Here is a 17,072-nt window from a genome sequence, read left to right as displayed (position 1 = left end):
AAATTTTGATCATTCCTCTTTAAAAATCAAACTGTTGCAGTTTACCAAGATTTTTGGGATGTCTGGTGTGAATAGCTCCCTTGAAGTCATGCCACAGGATCTAACAAGGGACAATCAAAAAACAAAAATTTGAAAAATAATCAACCATTGCAACCATTTGCTGTTTTTTTTAAATCATAATTTGCTATTCTTGACCTTTTTCCGCCATTTCTCAGTAATATAGTAAACATTTGTGTGATGTATATTCACTTTACAAGGCAATTTAAAGCAAGTGCCCCTAAATCTACTTGCGCCCTTAAATAAATAAATTAAATAAGTCAACCCGGAAGTAAAGAGCGGACCACCGGAGATGACGAATAAGGAAGCCATTGAAAGTCTGACCGCCTTACTGTCACTTATTTTTGTGTCTATTACTATTTTGGGTCCTTCGTTATACATTTTTGAAATTCTCTGACGTTTTTAAACGTTCTTGGAGCACGTTATTTGTGATGCAGTGCTGAGCCGCTATGTTGTAGTTGTTTTTTTTGCGCTGGAAAGACGCCAAGCCTGCTGGGTAATACGCCAAAATACGAAACCCAAAAGAACTTTGATGGAACGACTTCGAAATTAGTCTAATAAAAAGGTACGTCAGACTTCCCACCTCAACAATAAGCGTGTACTTTTACTCTCTAATACTGCCAATAGATAATGTGGTAAATGAAGTGTACTTGTATTGTGATGTACTGTTGTGTAAAGTGTGTTGTAAATGAAGTGTACTTGTACTGTACTGTCATGTACTGTTGTGTAGGTGTGTGAGTGTAATCGTTGTATGTACTACTACTACTACATTTATGGTGACCATACTTTGATTTCCAAAAAAAGAGAACACTCGGCTCTGCCTCGAGATACTGAAATGATTGTTAAAGATGACGTATTTTATGCAATATGCCAAATGATGTTACATATTGCAGTATCGATATTATTGCGCTATAAATAAAGCAGTTTGTGTTGTTTTCTTATGTAATATAGTTATTTTGTGATGGTACTCCCCTTAAAGATACTATCTCCTATTGGGTGGGGCTGCACATTAAGTTTGCACCCAATTTTTCAGTTAGATTACAGCATACATATGAATTTATTGCACATGTTAATGTCACTTCAAGTTTTCTTTATCCTAATTGTTTTTTTGCCCATCCTGTGTTCCTGGGTCTAATAATAAGAAAGTCAAATTTGCTTCTGAACCCTCTCCTCGTACAACTTTTCAGTGTTTTACTGTGAGATATGAGACCTCTGTCCGGCACCTTTATCAGACACTGAAACATGTTTCTAGGGTTGCACAATTGCAATCAACTTATTATGGAATTGTATGTGATTCTCAGGTTGAAGTGGGCACAAACCCAATTTTTTGTAGATTAGGGCTGTAATTATTTTAATAATTTATTTATCTGTCGATTTGTTTATGGTAAATTGATTAATTCGATAAAACATCTGCATGCTTATGTACTAATACACGTGTCCATGTTATTTATGATACTAATATTTTTTTTTTTCTGTGTATATATGTAGTCATGTCGTTGTGTGAGCAGAGAGAGAGGATCCAGCAACAAGTGGAACTTTTGCAGAGACGTTTATGTGCCAGCAACGATGAACTGCTACAAGTCAGCAGCGACGACACAGGTTATTTCTGCACTTTTGACACGTTTGATTGATTTTGTTTCTGTCAAATGGAGACGAGTGAAGTTTCATTCAAAAAGTGTCAACAAACGTTTCCTGTTACTTCCTGTTTGATGACGCTAACAGTATTATTGACTGTATTGTGACCATCTTGTGATATTAACATCTTATTTCTCAATTAGATGACGAGTCCAGTTTTGACACAGACCAGGAGGCGGGGCAGGTAATACACACGCGCACACTCGTACCCCCCAATTTTCATGTTGGTTACACTCTTCCTGAAAATTAAAAAGAATTAAACCGTTTTTGTCACCGGCTGTGTTGCTTGTTGTGCTGCTACCAGCCTTGGCCGCCTGGGGGCATTGACAGAGTTAGAGTTTCTTCTTACACCATAAATAATCTGAATTTTGGAATTGAGCACAGCAACACTAGATAGGACAAGGTTCTCATTTCACAAGTTGAATGGTAGGTGTGTATTTGTGTGTGTACGTTCAGTCAACTGCAGGTTTGCTGGCTGAGAGGCAAAAAATCGAGACAGAGATCCAGAACCTGGAGGAATTTCTGGGACCGCACAACCCCATCACTGTGTCAGGTAGTTGCGACTTCCATTTCCTCTCGTGTGCCTGCTTGTCGACTCACTGTCACCGTTTGTGTGTGTTTGTTAGGTGATGATGATGATGATGATGATGATGACAGCATCAACAGCAGCAGTGAAAGTGAGGTCAGTAGAGCGTCAAACATTTTTGAACATGTAACCGCTCAACAGCATGCTAACTTGCTGAAACCTATGTGTGTGTGTTGACGTCAGCTGGGTCTGTCCAATAATGTGGAATCCTGCCTTCAAATGAACCTGGTGTACCAGCAGATCCTTGAAGAGAAACTCAAGCAGCTGGAAACGTTGCTGTCGCACAACCAACGACAACAGGTCAATAAGGCACAAGTATACACCCAAGCACACCAGGGGGTTAGGGTTAAAGCTCTACTTGGGCACCACCCTACCTCCACTGTGGCCCGCAACCACTGGGCCACGCCAAGTGAGATATCTTCAAAAAATATATTCAAACACATTTCGTAGCAGAGCATATCCAATTGTGCATTATCGCCATGGAAGGAATGCAATGATGGCTGCAAGTCACAGACACACACACGCACACACACTAGTCATCATGTGTGCACATGTGTCTGTTCACATAGAGGGAGGCACTGTCTCAACTGTCTGGACCAGTCAGAGAAGCTTCCAAAGAAGAACTTGCCTCTTCGTCGTGCCCAAAGCAGACCAACTTATTCCTGGGTCACTTCTTGAAGCCGTACTTCAAGGACAAAGTCACCGGCCTGGTGAGGCCTTCGCCTAATCAGCATTTAACTCTTCAGTCATGTGACCTTTCAACGATTGCAACGTCTTTCCGTCCGCCCTTAGGGTCCTCCTGCCAATTGTGATACAAAGGACAGAATGATGAAGATGAAGGGTTGCCTCGATAGCAGCAAGGTGAAAGTCAAACGATGTGAGTACTGTCACCATGGCCACGGTCCACATTGTCAGCGTCTGCCAGTCTACATTGTCTTGCTTGTGTGTTCAGGGGAGGGTTGGCAGAAGACGTTGCTGATTGATGCGGTGACCAGAGACAGTATGAAGAGACTCATCCAGCCCAAGCTGTCCAGGTTAAGAGTATCCTCCACCTCCTCTTCCTCCTCCTTCTTTTTCTTCTCCCCAGTCCTTCTCTTCTTCATTCATTGTTTCAACATTGTCTTCTTTCTCTTGATGTTTCTCAGGATGGACTACCTGAGTCAGAAGTTGACGTTATCGGACATATCGGAAGATGACAAGCAGCAGATCAAAATTCAAATTGAAAATCTGGAGAAAGACATCAAATCCATCAAGTATGATGTCTTTACAGCGGGACCTTTGTTTTTGTAATGAATCGGTTCAAGAAAATCTGAAAATCTAAAACGTACCAAAAGCCATATTTCTCATAGGAAATCATGTATTAGGGGTGTCCAACACTGGTCCTCGAGGGCCACCAGCCAGTCTGTTTTAAATGTTTCCCTCCTCCAACATCCATGATTTAAATACTTAGCATTGTTCTCAGGTTTCTGTAGACTTTGCTGACAGCTGATATTTTTGAAAAACATTATGTAAGTCCCAAAACAGGGACAACTTTTTGGCAAAAGAATTTATCAAAAAACAAATCATACGCCAACCAAAGTTCTTCTGCACTATATCTGGCATGTTATTAGCAGTCTGTTTGAGTGTGCTTGTGCTGACACCGACTGACACTTATTCACTGTGATTGGCCAGAGAGAAAAAGGAGGAGGAGCTTGTTGGGAATCAGTACGAGGACCACGACTGGCAGAAGATTGCCAAGATCGATGTACGTGAGCGCCGATTAAAAGTTATCCGCGACTGCTAAGCTCTTCCTCTGGACCTAATAGCATGTGGCTAATCCATTTGTCAGTTTGAAGGCCTTCGCGAGACGGACGACATTCGTCTCTTCTGGCAGAACTTTCTGCACCCCGCTGTCAACAAAACACGCTGGAGTGGTGATGAGCTTCAGCAGCTCAAGGAGGTCAGCAGCAGATGCAAGGAGACCAACTGGCACCTCATCGCTCAGGAGTTAGGGGTGAGCAGGAAGGAGCCCCCTCAAACTGTAGATGGATCACGCTGAGATTTTGTGGTGACGCACCTATGTTGTTTTATCAGACGGGCCGCACCGCCTTCATGTGCCTGCAGACATTCCAGAGATTCATCTCATCCTCTCTAAAACGCGGTGCTTGGACCCCCGATGAGGACCAGAAACTCACACAGTTAGTCGAAAAGATGCGCATTGGGAACTTCACACCATACACGCAGAGTAAGAACGCCTGTGGCGCCCCGTCGCACGGACGCTCCCCTGACCACCCTTTTCTTGTTCCCTCAGTCAGCTACTTTATGGAGGGTCGAGACATCTCTCAGCTCATCTACAGGTGGAGTTCAGTTCTGGACCCCCAGCTGAAGAAAGGACCCTGGTCCAAAGAAGAGGATCAGGTCTGCTGAACGGTGACATCATATGATTCTGAAGACTGTCCAATCTATGTGTCAAAGTTGAATGTCCACTTGCTTTCTCGCGCCCTTCACAGCTGTTGCTGAGAGCAGTTAAACGCCATGGGGAGAAGAGTTGGTGGAAAATCCGCTTGGAGGTTCCAGGACGCACCGATGGAGCTTGCAGGGACCGGTGAGGAAGACCAGCATCGGGATAGATGAAACTGACTCGACTGTCGTGACTGATTCAGATCTGTCCCACAGATATCTGGACTGCCTGAAGGAAGGAACCAAGAAAGGAAGTTTTGATTCTCATGAGCACCAACTCCTCCTCCAGCTGCTGGAGAAACACGGTGTTGGTCTGTGTCCATTGTTCTCACCTCGTTTATTGTGTTAGTTATTGAGCTACCAACAGTTGTGGACATTTTGTGTGTGCTGATGAGTGTTTATCACATGGTCGGCAGGTTGCTGGGCAAAGATAGCAGCAGAGATTCCAAACCGTAATGACGCTCAGTGTCTTCGAGAGTGGAAAAAAATGATGAGACGTGCAAAAAGGCGGCCTTCATTGGTACATAAAAGTCAATTGCATTCAGTGTTAACACAACTCACAATGGAACCTCTTCATATTTGGTGTGCATGTGTTTTTGTCACCAACAGGGTAACCCAATCACAAAAAAACGGCGGCGTCTGCAGAAATGCAAAGAGGAGGAAGAGGAGAAAGAGGAGGATAGCAGCCAGGAAGACACTGATGAGGACCAGATTCCATACATGGACAGTAATGACGAAAAGGAAGAAGAAGAGGAGGAGGAATTAGAGGGAAATAATGAGGAAGAGAAACAGGAGGAAGACCATTATCTGGTCCCACCCATGCATGAGTGGATCCCACCGAAAGAAAGTCAAGAATTCAGTTCCCTGAACACGCAGCTGGTGACGCTGGAACCCGCACCTGGCCATCACCAATCAAGACCAGCACATGTACGGTCCACGGTGGTGGCCAAGTTCGGCCGCTCAGTGGTAGTGGGTCCTCCTCCCCGTGAGCTGAGCTGGGAGGAACGCCACCTGCACGGCGCCATGATGATGATGTCACAGGAGCAGCTGTGTTCACACCTGTGTAATAAGTGCAAAAACCACAACCCTCGCCCCAAAAAGGGGTCCCGCATGACAGATACAGTGATGGACTACATGCTGCAGGCGGCCGTGTTACCTTGGGTGGGCAACGTCCTCACGCCCAGCCAGGAGACACCCACGCTGGCTGACGCCCTCGGGGACAAAACAGCACTGAGTTCCACCCTAGTCTTCAAGCTCCTCCTACAGGCCATGATGATAGACATCTCGGGCTGCAAGGACGTCATTCTCAAGCGGGGTTGTGAGAAGCAGACTTCACCCCCGCGGAGGCTCCAGCAGCCGCCTCGGCAGAGAGCGCCTCTGCCGCCTCCACGCTCACCGCAACAGCGGTCCGGCCAGATTTCTCAGCTGGCATCCCAGCAGAAGCCCCAACGGAAGTCCCCGGGCTTCAAGAACCCCAACACTGTGGCAGCCATGTTGCGCTCCACACGGGCCCGCCCCCCAGACGCACAGCCAGCATTGATAATGCGGCAGGCTCCGCCCACTCTCATCCATCAGCAGTCCCATCCTTCAGTTTTCCTCTTGCCAACACCCCCTTTATTGACCATGACACCTCGAGCTCGACCTCCATTTCCAGTCCAATCAAAGGTAAACCTTTTTCTCTCCAATATCCATCGATTGACATCTGTTTATGGAGACATGGTGATTGACATGCTTCTCTGTCTCCACAGACGTTGCCTCACCTCGTGCCCCTCCTCCCCCGCCCCCCTCCGCCTCGCATCTGTCTGCTAGCGTCACCCCCTCTTTCTGTGCGCTTTGTGTCCTCGCCCCTGCCTGTGGACCCCGCCCAGGCCACGCTCCCTCTTGGTTCACCCCCTCCCAACTCATCTGTCGTACTTTCCTTGGCACGGCCCACCTCCACTGTCACTACTGACCATGCCAACCCCATCCCTGAGCCGCAACCCACGGGGAAGAAACGAGGGCGGGAAGAAGATTCTGGGGCAGGTGTTCCCACCGATGGAGGGAAACGAGCTAGAAAACCTACTCACAAGGCCCTTGAATTACAGGTCAGATTTTTATTTATGGGCAGCCCTCCTTTACTCCCTCCAATTTTTTCGCATTTCATTGTTAGATATGTCGGATTGCATGAGCATGCACACACTCACGTGCACACACACACCCTAACACTCGCATGCATGGACACAAGCACATGCACGTACACAGACACACGTGCATGCAACACACTTGCATTCATGTGCACTGGTGGACATCCACACACGTATGTATGTACAAATCCCAGCATGGATGTACGAACACAAACAAGGACAGGCACTGTTTTAATTGCGATTGTCTGCCAGCAGGCTTCTGACGCCAAAAAGAGGAGACGAGGTTGGGATAAGTCCAAAACCAAAGAGGGTGGAGCCACACAGGTGACTCTGCTACCCTGGGTGCAGGCGCCGGTTCAGTTTGCTCCTGCCAGTGGGTGTGTCCAGCTCCTGCAATCACCCCCTCTTGTGCAACGTGCGCCCCTTGGACCCCTTCCCTCTGCCAGCGGCCCCTCCCCCGTGAGGTCTGAGGTTGCTGCTCTGAACGTCGATCCCACCCTGGTGTTCCTAGAGTCACCAGCAGCGGTTGGTGATTGGCTGAGGGGCCGAGGAGGCGTGGCCGTGCCCACACAAATGGGCGCGTCTCTGCCCTATCTGCCTCCGTGCAGCAGCAGCCTCAGCGCGCTCACTTCCATCCTTGCCAAAAAAATTCAGCTCACTGAAAAGGCCGCACAACTTCAACAGAGCTATGCCCAGACGCAGGCAATGCCCTCTCCCCTGCCTGATGCTTCCTCTGACCAAACAGGTGCGCAAACGCAAACACACACATTCATACGTGCGCACACACACAGTGTGAATAACGTTGTTTTCCTTGATGTTGGTATAGAGACTTTGCTGCGTGCGTTGGTGAAGGATCGTTTGGGCTCCAATCCAGCATACGTGCTATTGAAAGCTCGATTCTTGTCCGTGTTTGCCCTCCCTGCCCTCCTGGCCACTATGCAGCCTGTTGCCACGGCGACATCTCCACGCACGCCACCGTGTGATAGCAAAAAAGTGAAGACGAAAGAAAATACACAGCGGCGGGACGTTCCTGTGAGTGGACACTTTCACACACACAAATGTGTGTCGCCTCGTGTTTGTGTGTGTATGAGATTGCAAACTGAATGCGTGTGTGTAATTGCAACCTGCACTTGAGATTGCAAACTGAGCGACTGCATGTGTCACTGTTAACCTGTGTGTTGATTGTAACCTGTTGTGTTTGTGGTATGTGTGTCTGTGTCACACAGAAGTTTGCATGTGATGGCTCAGGACCTCCAGCCAGTCACTTCTCCGGAATCGGCACCAATGCCGCCACTCAACCACGCCCCAGTGAAACTATCAGCAACCAATGAGAAGTTCTGAATGCTTGAGTGTTTGATGTTTACACGTGTGCTTGAACTTGTTAAGATGAGTTCAGGAGCGCCTGTTTTGGTCATTATTTGTTAATAAAGTTATTTAAGTAAAGTTTGACATAATGTTTTCACTAAACTAATCAACTATATCGGATTGGATGATATATAAATTGTTTAATTTTTTTATTGGTATCGGATCGCTGATGTCATTTATGATACGCAAATTGAGGCATTACGGCAGTAGTGTTTTCCATATAAGCTGTGGATGCTTCCACAAATGAATTTCGGCACTACTTGTCTATGTACCGATTGTATTAGAGTACCTTGTTTTTGATGCGCAGAGATTGATGTTTGCTTTCCTATTTGGATACTGGAAATACAGTAAGTGTGGATGTTTTTCATTGAAATAATAATTCCATGAACAGCTGTTGTAATTTAATGCATTGCATGTTTTGAAAGTAGCCACATTTTAAAAGTCCAGTTTTCCTCCATAATTGAATGATTTGGATACAATAACACTTTACAATAACAGTTTTCTGAAATCTTGTGATAATGATTGATATGATTTTAATTAGTGATTGTGATCAACCTAAAAAATTCTGATGTAGAAACTATCTTAAAGGGGGGAAAATATGTTTTTTTTTGTCGTCATGTGTGGGTGGAGTTTGGTAGGCAGCGGCATGCCACAAACCAACACAAACCTAACATTTGTGCTATTTGCAGAGCAGTCACACTTAAGTCCGAAAGAGGTCGAGGGTTAGGAAACTAAAAAGACCGCACCATGCCATTCTCTTTTTTTGGGGGGGGGGGGGTGCAGAAAAAAGAAGAACTGAGTGTCTCACCATTGCCTCAGAATTACTGGAACCCTCCTAGAATAGACACTTTCCTTTCAAACATTTTTTTTCATCTAGGTGGTCTGCAGACCTGATGAGTGCAACAGCTGTTGGTGTCTGGATTTCTTTGTGAATAGGAGGACAGTGAACTACAGTACGGCTAAAACAAAGAAAGGTACAATAATTATTTTTTTGGCCAGTTTGGACTTTTCTTTTTTATGCATTATGTCTTTTTAAAATATCGCTGGAAAAAAGTGGCAAGAATCCAAAACACACTTCCAGTTATGCTTTTACTTTAAAGGGACAAACAGGAAGTGTTCGTGTTATTATGGCTCAATGACACACGTGCAGTTGGAAGCAGCGCGAGCGGCTCAGATGGTTTCAACTTTAGAAGAACAAAAGTTACTGTTTCTTCTTCTGACATATTGCGTCTCGTAACATCCGTTTTGTGTCTGACGGAAGACTTTTGGTAGGGCAGAATTCGAGCAGTCATGTTCCTGCCAGTTGTGATTTTGCTCCTGGTTCTCTGTCCGAACCCACATCTGTGCCGGTCCCTTGAAAACCAGCCTTCCAGCCCTCCGCCCACCGCCATCACCGATGCGACGACCGCTCCTGCGGGCTGCGGCCCTTGCCAAGCCGATTTATGCCCGCCGACTCTTGGCTGTCGGGCCGGCGTGGTCAAGGACCGTTGCGGCTGCTGCTTGGAGTGTGCCAACCTGGAGGGGCAAGCCTGCGACTCAGGAGGTACCAATGTCCGATTTGGACTCTGCGGCGCCGGGCTGCGTTGCCAGGTGGATCCCAGACCTGCTGGATGGGGACGGGGCCACGAGGAGGAGGAGGAGGAGGAGGAGGAGGAAGAAGAGCAAGTGTGCGTTTGCGAGGAGCGCGAGGCGGTGTGTGGAACTGACGGAGTGACGTATGCAAACATGTGCCACTTCAAAGAGGTTGCATTCTCGGATCCCAAACTGCACACCAGGGGGAGTGGTCCTTGCAAGACTGGTATGTAGAGCACATGCACACATGTCTCACAAATGCACAACACACACACACACACACACATAAACAGACTCAACCCTAACCCCCTCCCTTTCCATAGTTCCAGTGATCAAAGTGGGCCCAAAAAGTCAAGTGAATGGGAGCGGAAGCCATCTTGTTTTCCTGTGTGAGGTATTCGCCTTCCCGATGGCAGCGGTGGAATGGCGTAAGGACAAACGAAGTGGTGGCGACAAACTGGATGAGGACGAAGGAGACAACCACAATGACATCGTCCTGCCCGGAGATGACCCGCACATTTCTGTGCAGGTGACACGTGCATGCATGACACTACAAAAGAATAAAGCATAACAAATACCAGGAAAATTAATGAAATGTTTGCCTCGCATAGAAGAATGTTATCTTAGATTTTTATTTGGCATGAACGCGAGGAATAAATTTGGGGCTAGCCTTCCTTAATGTGCATCTCCAGAGTCGCGGCGGTCCTCAACAATTTGAACTCTCCAGTTGGCTGCAGATTGAAGGGGCGGAGCCTCAAGACTCAGGAACTTATCACTGCATAGCCCGCAACAGACTTGGCTCTGTCTCTGCCTCTGCTGCGCTGGGGGTCCTGCCAGCAGGTGAGGAAAACACTCGCCACTTGATTCAATACTTTCTTCTGATCCACCGCCCAATATATTGCTCTGATTGGTCGCACAATGATACTTCTCTCCTGATTAGTCATGGTTTTGTTCTTCAGAGGAGCTGTCATCCTACTTGGCCAATCACGTATCTGTCATGAAACAGCTGAGTGACGCCCTGGACTACGACCTCTATTGATGATGATGACGATGATGTCGATGTCTGCTCCTCTGGCCCACCGTTGGCTGAGCTTGAATAGTTTACATAGAGAGATAAACTGTAAAGATACAAAGATAGATGAGGTTAAAACGTGTGCTGATACGTATTTTTAACAGCAACGTGATTGGCGGTCTGTGAAGAGGCGGCGCTTCCGCATCAAATCCAAGCAATACAAAACATATCGAAACAAAATAAAAATAAAACAACAGTTACATACTTAAGTCAAACTGTCTTGTTGCTTTGCTATACAAACAGCAACTACGTCAAATTCATCTTGTGTACTACGTGTGAGTGTGTGCGTTTTAAGAAACTTACAAGAGGAAGTTGTCTCAATGTCATCTGTCAAGCTGATACTGCAGAAGAGAAGAAGAAGTGACAATAAGAACACAAGAACAGGAAGTTGAAGCCACAAACGTCAGCACGAAAGGGAGCACGACACACACAAAAAGACAAGACGTGGATTAAGACAACAACGAGGGCGACGTGAGAATGGACGAGGACTTAAAGAAAGAAGGAAACGTTTACCTTCAGCACCACAGGTTTGGAAAGGTAATGCACACTAACTTAAACCCAATGCTAACATGGAAACAACCAACAGACCCATAAAAAAAAAACATGTTTTTGAACATTGTTATTCTTATGATAATCATTTACAGCAATCGCACAATAAATTATCATCGATAACCTTGTGGTTAGCACATTTCCTTCCAAGGTATAAGGTTTGGGGTTTGAATCTCAACTGCGACTTTTCTGTGTTGAGATTTTCTCTATTTCTTAGCATGTTAGCTAATCCAAGACCAACAAGTCTCTACAGGTGTGATTGGGAATCTAAAGGTGCTTTATTTTTGTCACTTGTTCACTGGTGACCATCCAGTCATTTGATTGTTCAGTGCTGAGGCTAAGTACAAAAGCTGCTCCTAATAGTGATATTTGAAGGTTGACACATTGTGTATTGTGTTACATGGATTGTGTCTGCTTCACTTGGTTAACAAGATTCATCTTGTCATCTTAATGTACGTAACGACACTTTTTAGTTTTTCCATATACCTTTGTATTTCCTAAAAAAATGCTGTCTTTGTTTTGAATTAAAAAATTGGTTGGTCTTGAATGAGCGCTAGGTCTAGTCTCATATCAAGTATATATGTCAGCCATGCTAGTTCTGAGTATCATTCTACCTCTCTGCCTTATGGGATTCCACAAGGTTCAATTCTAGAGCTCCTGCTGTTTTCTCTGGCTTTCATCTTGAGAAAGCATGGAGTTTCCCGTTCTTTACTCTGTGTTTGGCAGTCAGGTTGAAATGTCCCTTAAGAAGAAAACTGCATTCCACTTCCAGTTTGGAAAGCATGAGTTCTGTAATGGCCTTGAACTCCTTAAGTTTAAGCAAAACCCAAGACAAGTGTTGGTGTTGTGGTTGGGTAATCCAGTGGCCTTCCAAACTTAGTTTAATAGTGTTGCGGAAGTTAAGTTCTTCCTTTTCTTACAGTCACACTTTGAAAGTTTCCTTTTTCTTCTGATTCAAACCGAAAACCAAAAGTAAGCATCTCCAACACAGCTAACCATGACTGTAAGCATTTTGCATGATGAAGAAATGTTTAAACTTGTGCATGTGTGTGCAGAAGTGGAAAAGTATGTGGGGGATGCTTTTCCGAGAAAGTTCTTCTTCCATTTCCCGTCTGGAATTGTGGGAAATTAAAGACGGCGGCAGCGGCGAGAAGAAGCAAAGAAGTGGACGCAAACACACCAAGGTCTGTCCTTTTGTCTGACAATCTGTCTTGTCACGGTGCCACGTTCCCTTATTAATAACATCATAGCATCCTTCGTCCACCCCTCAGGTGATCCGTCTGTCCGACCTGGTCCAAGTGAGCACCAATGTCCATGTGGAGGGATGTCCTGCGGACTCCGCCCCTTTTCTGCTCCAGACAGTCGACAGGGTTGTGGTGCTGGCGGCCCGTACTGACCACGTCAGCGACTGGGCCATGACACTGTGCCAGCTCGCCTTTCCCGTACGCACACAACTGCAATTCCACATTTACCAGGATAAACATCCCGTTTAATCACTTAATTCACATTTTCAGCTCCAGAGTCACCTACAGTACCGTGAAAACGTAAAATATAGCAGCTAAAGTGGCGTAAAAAAATAAGAAGGGGCATCTACTCGGTATGATTGAGCATTCATTTTCAAAATCTTCCCTACCCTCCATGCAGGTGAGCTGGGAGGAGTCTCACAAAAGCAGAGGCAGACAACAAGAACAAAGAGAAGACCAAGAAGGGATGGAGGACAATGTTTTGTACAGCAGCACCACCAGCACAGGTACTAAGTTTGCACGAGTGTGTGTCTGTGTGCGCACGCATCTGTGTAAGAGAGAGCAACGTTTAGCCTCAAAGTATGCAACAGGAAATGAGTTCTCCAGACGAATAAAGCCAACTTTTTTTTTCAGTTGAAGGCAGACGTGGAGTTGATCAACCTGTGTGTGTGTGTGTGCGTGTGTGTGTATGTATATGCCCTTCTAGTGAGTGGCAATGCATGATGGCTGACCTGAGCTCTTACCGCAGCATTATAGGCAGCATATCCAAGTTATTTTTAGACGTCTGACACTCATGCAATAGGTCACACAGGAAATGAGCTACTCACACAGGAAGTCAACATCTGTGCTAGCGACAGTTCATTGACGCACTAACAGGGTTTGTGTGTACGTGTGTGTGTCTCCAGCGTCTCCACGCCGTGACTTCAAGGTACATGTGCGTAGTACTGCATCATCCGAACGTTGCAATTTAAAGGGCAATGGCATCCTAAGAGCGGGCGAGGATGCCATCTACCTACTGGACAATCAAGGCGTTACACTGATGTCTTGGCCATACAAATTCCTTCGCCGCTTTGGACGGGACAAGGTTGCATACACACACATGAATAATTGTACACACACACACACAGTGGTGATGACTCTTGTGGGTCTGTGTGTGCACGTGTGCGTTTATTTCAGAGCTGTTTCTCAGTGGAGGCGGGTCGTCGTTGTGAATCCGGTGAAGGCAATTTTGAGTTTGACACCAAAGAAGGTCACTCCGTATTCCAGGCTGTGGAAGCGGCCATTAGCATTCACCGTGCCCTTCAAACATCCGGAGGCAGGCCAATGAGGGGGGATCCCTCCCGGAAGGTCAACTTACCACCATTACCGCCCACGCCACACACCTACAACTGGCCTTTTTCAGGTGCTCAGGTCAGTACGTGAGTCATAAAATGATATGGCAAGCATATCGCACTGGGTGTTTATGTTGAAATTTGCTCCTGTTTCAGGTGGACATGGCCTTGTCGCAGACAGTGGCAGGGGTCAGTGGGTTGACGTTGGATAACCGCAGGGGCACCACCTCTGTAAGAAGTTCTCCCGTCATCCCTAGGCAGCCAGCCATGGACTTTACTTACTCACAGGTGTCCTTTCCTGGAACGCCCCCTGGCACACCGCCAACTACGACATCCGCCAGTCAGCAGGACGGAGAGTACTCAGAGGTGACGCTAAACTCGACCCGCCTCCAAGCTGAAGCTCTGGAGGGTTGTGCTTCTGCGTCACTCTACAGGAAAATGGATCACATTTACGATGAGCCACAAGTTGAAGACCTGCGAGCTCCGCCGTCTGAATACGACTACCCTGAGGAGTTAAAAGGAGATGCGTGGAGGGTCATGGCGGTCCCCGCTGATCCTTTCTATGCCACCCCGAAACGGAAACACGGGGCCCTTCCTGTTGCAGTGCCGGACGTGCCGTAAAAAGTCAATGAGACGGCGGCGTGTCAATGACTATGTCACCGTCAGTCACATTTATGGCAGCCCATAAATGATATAAAAAAACAACAACAACACAAAACACCTTATAGTGGGCCATAAAATGAAAAGTAAATGGTCACCGGGCCGCAAGCTTGAGACCCCAGCTCTACCCTATTGCACTTCCTACGTATATATGACAAAGAGTAATGATATAATTAAGTATAAAATAAACAATTAAACTTTCTGCATCATGATTTCATGGTTTATTTCGATGGCTAATAATAATATGGAAATCCAATCAAAGTTAATTTAATATGCATCGCATGAGACATTCCATAACCTGTCTTGTATCATAAAATACAATAGTTTATTGTATGTCTAATAAAGTATGTGTTTAATTAGAATGGACACAACCATGACACAATTTAAGGAAAACTCCAATCGAAACACTAGTCAACATTGTGTCTGTACAATTAATTTAAACAAATTAAGTTCATCAATGAAAAAAAAGGCTATTGTATACTCATTTGGCTCCAGACCATTTTATAAAGCCCACCAGCTAGATAAATAAATGAATAAGCTGAGGCAGTTGTGGAATAAATGCAAAAAAACGGATGCTTCTCTTAAAATGCAACAGAATGGAAACCAAATTGATTTTGATCCTATAGTGGTTTTTTTTTTTTTTACAATAGTCATCAGAAGTCATTTTTTCAAGAATGTCTTTGCAGCAATTTACAACAGACACTATCTCAAAACATTGAACCCACTCATTCAAATGAAAGCTGAGATTAGACTTGTGCATACAGTGCATCAGGCAAAATCCTTTTTTAATGTTTCTGTAATGACGACTAAACAAGTAGTAAATATTTAGAAGGTCTTTGAAAAAGAACAATTATGTTCTTAATGCTAAAATGTGATCAAGAGCCCAACTACAATCCCGCTAGAGTATGTTGGCATCCCTGCAACCAGGTTTAAAGATCTGAAGTGTGACGATGAGTTTGATGCTCTTACGGAACCACGGGTAGAAGAGAGCATAGACGATGGGGTTCAGGCAGGAGTTAAAGTGGGTCAGCCAGATCTCGAAGGCGGCCGAGGTGGTGTTCACTGATGTGTCCTCGCCCGCCAAGGTGGGCACGTAATAGGGAATGAAACAAGTGAGGAAAACCACCACCACAATACCCAGAGTCCTGGCTGCCTTCAATTCGCTCTTCTTCACCATGCGCTGGACTTTGACGGCAGCCACACGTGATTGCAGTCCGCGCGCTTGACGGATGGCGATTGCAAAGACCCTCAAGTAGAGCATGAGGATGACAAAGATGGGCAAGATAAAGGTGCAAACCAGGTCCACCGTGCCCGCCATGTTGCCGATGATGACTATGCACTCCCCCAGGCAGGAGATGGACTTACCAGGCTCGTTCAGGTGGTCGTGGAGTAGCAACAGCCGGTAGACTACAGAGCAGAGCCAGCAGAGGCCCACGCCGACCTGCGCCCTCCTTTTGGTGACCTGGTTCGGGTAGGAGAGCGGCTCGCTGATGGCCATGTAGCGGTCCGCCGCGATAAGTACCATGTTGGCCACTGAGGATGAAGTAATGATGTAGTCGCCCACATAGTACAGCATGCACACCATGTCGCCTAGGAACCAGCACGCCTCGATGTAGATAATCTCCACGGGCATGAGCAGGAGGCCCACCAGGAGGTCGGAGACAGACAAAGACAGTAGGAGGAGGTTGGTGGGTGTGTGCAGCTGTCTGGAGAGAGCACAGCAACATCATGAGGTCTGCGTCCACTGTGAGTAAACAACAAAAGAAGCGTGCCTGAAGTAGGAGATGGCAACGATGACAAGCAGGTTGAGAGCCACAGTGAGGAACGAGACAAGGGATAGCAGCACGTAGATCAGCATGGCATGGCCGGGCGGCTGCTTGGGTGTCCTGCATGAAGCGTTAGACTGCGGGTAGCAGAGTTCCGACAACTCGCCGCTTTCCATCGCTGACTGTAGAAAGCAGAAGGAATGAGCAGGTGGAGCCGCTCTTTGGACACGTCTCTCTTCGGCGTCTTCGTTTTATTCATGTCAGGAAGCTCACGTGGTGGCATTTGCTCCGCTGATTGACAGATGAAGCCCCACCCACGTCACCTTGCCTTACGTTCACTCTGATTTTATTTTTCATTATATGTTCAATCATTTCATGTAAATCCTCAATCATACTGTGTAAAAGCCTGTTGCCCAAACAAACAACATGTGATATCTTAACAGCGGAGTTAATTGGGCTGGATGGATGGATGGATGGATGGATGGATGGATGGATGGATGGATGGATGGATGGATGGATGGATGGATGGATGGATGGATGGATGGATGGATGGATGGATGGATGGATGGATGGATGGATGGATGGATGGATGGATGGATGGATGGATGGATGGATGGATGGATGGATGGACAACAAGAGTTTAAAATCAAATGAATTCATCAGCATTGTACCT

At 46.2% G+C, this 17,072-nt stretch overlaps 4 protein-coding genes and 1 long non-coding RNA gene across 7 annotated transcripts; 3 read left to right on the top strand and 2 right to left on the bottom strand.

The window, feature by feature from the left end:
* The first annotated feature begins 17 nt into the window (after positions 1 to 17).
* Positions 18 to 8,283, top strand: snapc4 (small nuclear RNA activating complex, polypeptide 4). Of its 3 annotated transcripts, none has more exons than XM_088382088.1 (22): positions 18 to 622; positions 1,546 to 1,656; positions 1,836 to 1,876; positions 2,149 to 2,245; positions 2,319 to 2,374; positions 2,462 to 2,578; positions 2,848 to 2,988; positions 3,071 to 3,155; positions 3,231 to 3,312; positions 3,424 to 3,531; positions 3,950 to 4,022; positions 4,107 to 4,271; positions 4,352 to 4,502; positions 4,569 to 4,675; positions 4,768 to 4,862; positions 4,934 to 5,028; positions 5,134 to 5,237; positions 5,327 to 6,382; positions 6,466 to 6,801; positions 7,096 to 7,585; positions 7,667 to 7,872; positions 8,067 to 8,283. In XM_088382088.1, exons 2-22 carry the CDS (start codon positions 1,548 to 1,550, stop codon positions 8,169 to 8,171), a joined length of 3,819 nt encoding a protein of 1,272 aa, XP_088238214.1. In that variant the 5' UTR covers positions 18 to 622; positions 1,546 to 1,547; the 3' UTR covers positions 8,172 to 8,283. The 3 variants fall into 3 exon arrangements, with proteins under 3 accessions (XP_088238214.1, XP_088238216.1, XP_088238215.1); XM_088382090.1 differs by having other exon boundaries at positions 2,149 to 2,247; positions 2,327 to 2,374; XM_088382089.1 differs by having other exon boundaries at positions 2,149 to 2,247; positions 2,324 to 2,374.
* A 308-nt stretch (positions 8,284 to 8,591) lies between these two features.
* On the bottom strand, positions 8,592 to 11,194 carry LOC148394165 (uncharacterized). Its single transcript, XR_015860034.1, has 2 exons — positions 11,153 to 11,194; positions 8,592 to 10,895 (listed from the first exon to the last, which is right to left on the bottom strand). It is a non-coding gene; the product is annotated as an uncharacterized LOC148394165 (long non-coding RNA).
* On the top strand, positions 9,321 to 11,058 carry LOC148394166 (kazal-type serine protease inhibitor domain-containing protein 1-like). Its single transcript, XM_088383703.1, has 4 exons — positions 9,321 to 10,003; positions 10,101 to 10,306; positions 10,470 to 10,617; positions 10,737 to 11,058. Exons 1-4 carry the CDS (start codon positions 9,496 to 9,498, stop codon positions 10,814 to 10,816), a joined length of 942 nt encoding a protein of 313 aa, XP_088239829.1. The 5' UTR covers positions 9,321 to 9,495; the 3' UTR covers positions 10,817 to 11,058.
* On the top strand, positions 11,175 to 14,845 carry dok2 (docking protein 2). The gene is made up of 7 exons (XM_088383702.1): positions 11,175 to 11,386; positions 12,454 to 12,582; positions 12,670 to 12,840; positions 13,043 to 13,148; positions 13,548 to 13,726; positions 13,819 to 14,052; positions 14,130 to 14,845. Exons 1-7 carry the CDS (start codon positions 11,327 to 11,329, stop codon positions 14,592 to 14,594), a joined length of 1,344 nt encoding a protein of 447 aa, XP_088239828.1. The 5' UTR covers positions 11,175 to 11,326; the 3' UTR covers positions 14,595 to 14,845.
* Positions 14,846 to 15,531: 686 nt separating this feature from the next.
* Positions 15,532 to 16,575, bottom strand: LOC148394163 (trace amine-associated receptor 13c-like). The gene is made up of 2 exons (XM_088383368.1): positions 16,406 to 16,575; positions 15,532 to 16,339 (listed from the first exon to the last, which is right to left on the bottom strand). The coding sequence occupies exons 1-2, from the start codon at positions 16,573 to 16,575 to the stop codon at positions 15,532 to 15,534; spliced, it is 978 nt and encodes a 325-aa protein (XP_088239494.1).
* Between the last annotated feature and the right edge of the window lie 497 nt (positions 16,576 to 17,072).

The sequence above is a fragment of the Syngnathus floridae genome, chromosome 8 (genome assembly GCF_059516105.1).
Source record: "Syngnathus floridae isolate MCC-2025c chromosome 8, RoL_Sflo_1.0, whole genome shotgun sequence".
NCBI lineage: Eukaryota > Metazoa > Chordata > Actinopteri > Syngnathiformes > Syngnathidae > Syngnathus > Syngnathus floridae.
The sequence above is the reverse complement of the archived record's forward strand: the minus strand, read 5'-3'. Positions and strand labels throughout refer to the sequence as shown.

What these genes read in the sequence shown, in the direction of transcription:
- snapc4 (XM_088382088.1), top strand. Translation starts at nt 1,548, where the DNA reads ATGTCGTTGTGTGAGCAGAGAGAGAGGATCCAGCAACAAGTGGAACTT. An exon ending in CAAAAAGGCGGCCTTCATTG is followed by an intron (nt 5,238 to 5,326) that starts GTACATAAAAGT and finishes TGTCACCAACAG; the next exon opens with GGTAACCCAATCACAAAAAA. An exon ending in CACAGCGGCGGGACGTTCCT is followed by an intron (nt 7,873 to 8,066) that starts GTGAGTGGACAC and finishes TGTGTCACACAG; the next exon opens with AAGTTTGCATGTGATGGCTC.
- LOC148394166 (XM_088383703.1), top strand. Translation starts at nt 9,496, where the DNA reads ATGTTCCTGCCAGTTGTGATTTTGCTCCTGGTTCTCTGTCCGAACCCA. An exon ending in GAGTGGTCCTTGCAAGACTG is followed by an intron (nt 10,004 to 10,100) that starts GTATGTAGAGCA and finishes CCCTTTCCATAG; the next exon opens with TTCCAGTGATCAAAGTGGGC. An exon ending in ACCCGCACATTTCTGTGCAG is followed by an intron (nt 10,307 to 10,469) that starts GTGACACGTGCA and finishes GTGCATCTCCAG; the next exon opens with AGTCGCGGCGGTCCTCAACA.
- dok2 (XM_088383702.1), top strand. Translation starts at nt 11,327, where the DNA reads ATGGACGAGGACTTAAAGAAAGAAGGAAACGTTTACCTTCAGCACCAC. An exon ending in GTGGACGCAAACACACCAAG is followed by an intron (nt 12,583 to 12,669) that starts GTCTGTCCTTTT and finishes TCCACCCCTCAG; the next exon opens with GTGATCCGTCTGTCCGACCT. An exon ending in GGCCTTTTTCAGGTGCTCAG is followed by an intron (nt 14,053 to 14,129) that starts GTCAGTACGTGA and finishes CTCCTGTTTCAG; the next exon opens with GTGGACATGGCCTTGTCGCA.
- LOC148394163 (XM_088383368.1), bottom strand. Translation starts at nt 16,575, where the DNA reads ATGGAAAGCGGCGAGTTGTCGGAACTCTGCTACCCGCAGTCTAACGCT. An exon ending in GTTGCCATCTCCTACTTCAG is followed by an intron (nt 16,340 to 16,405) that starts GCACGCTTCTTT and finishes TGCTCTCTCCAG; the next exon opens with ACAGCTGCACACACCCACCA.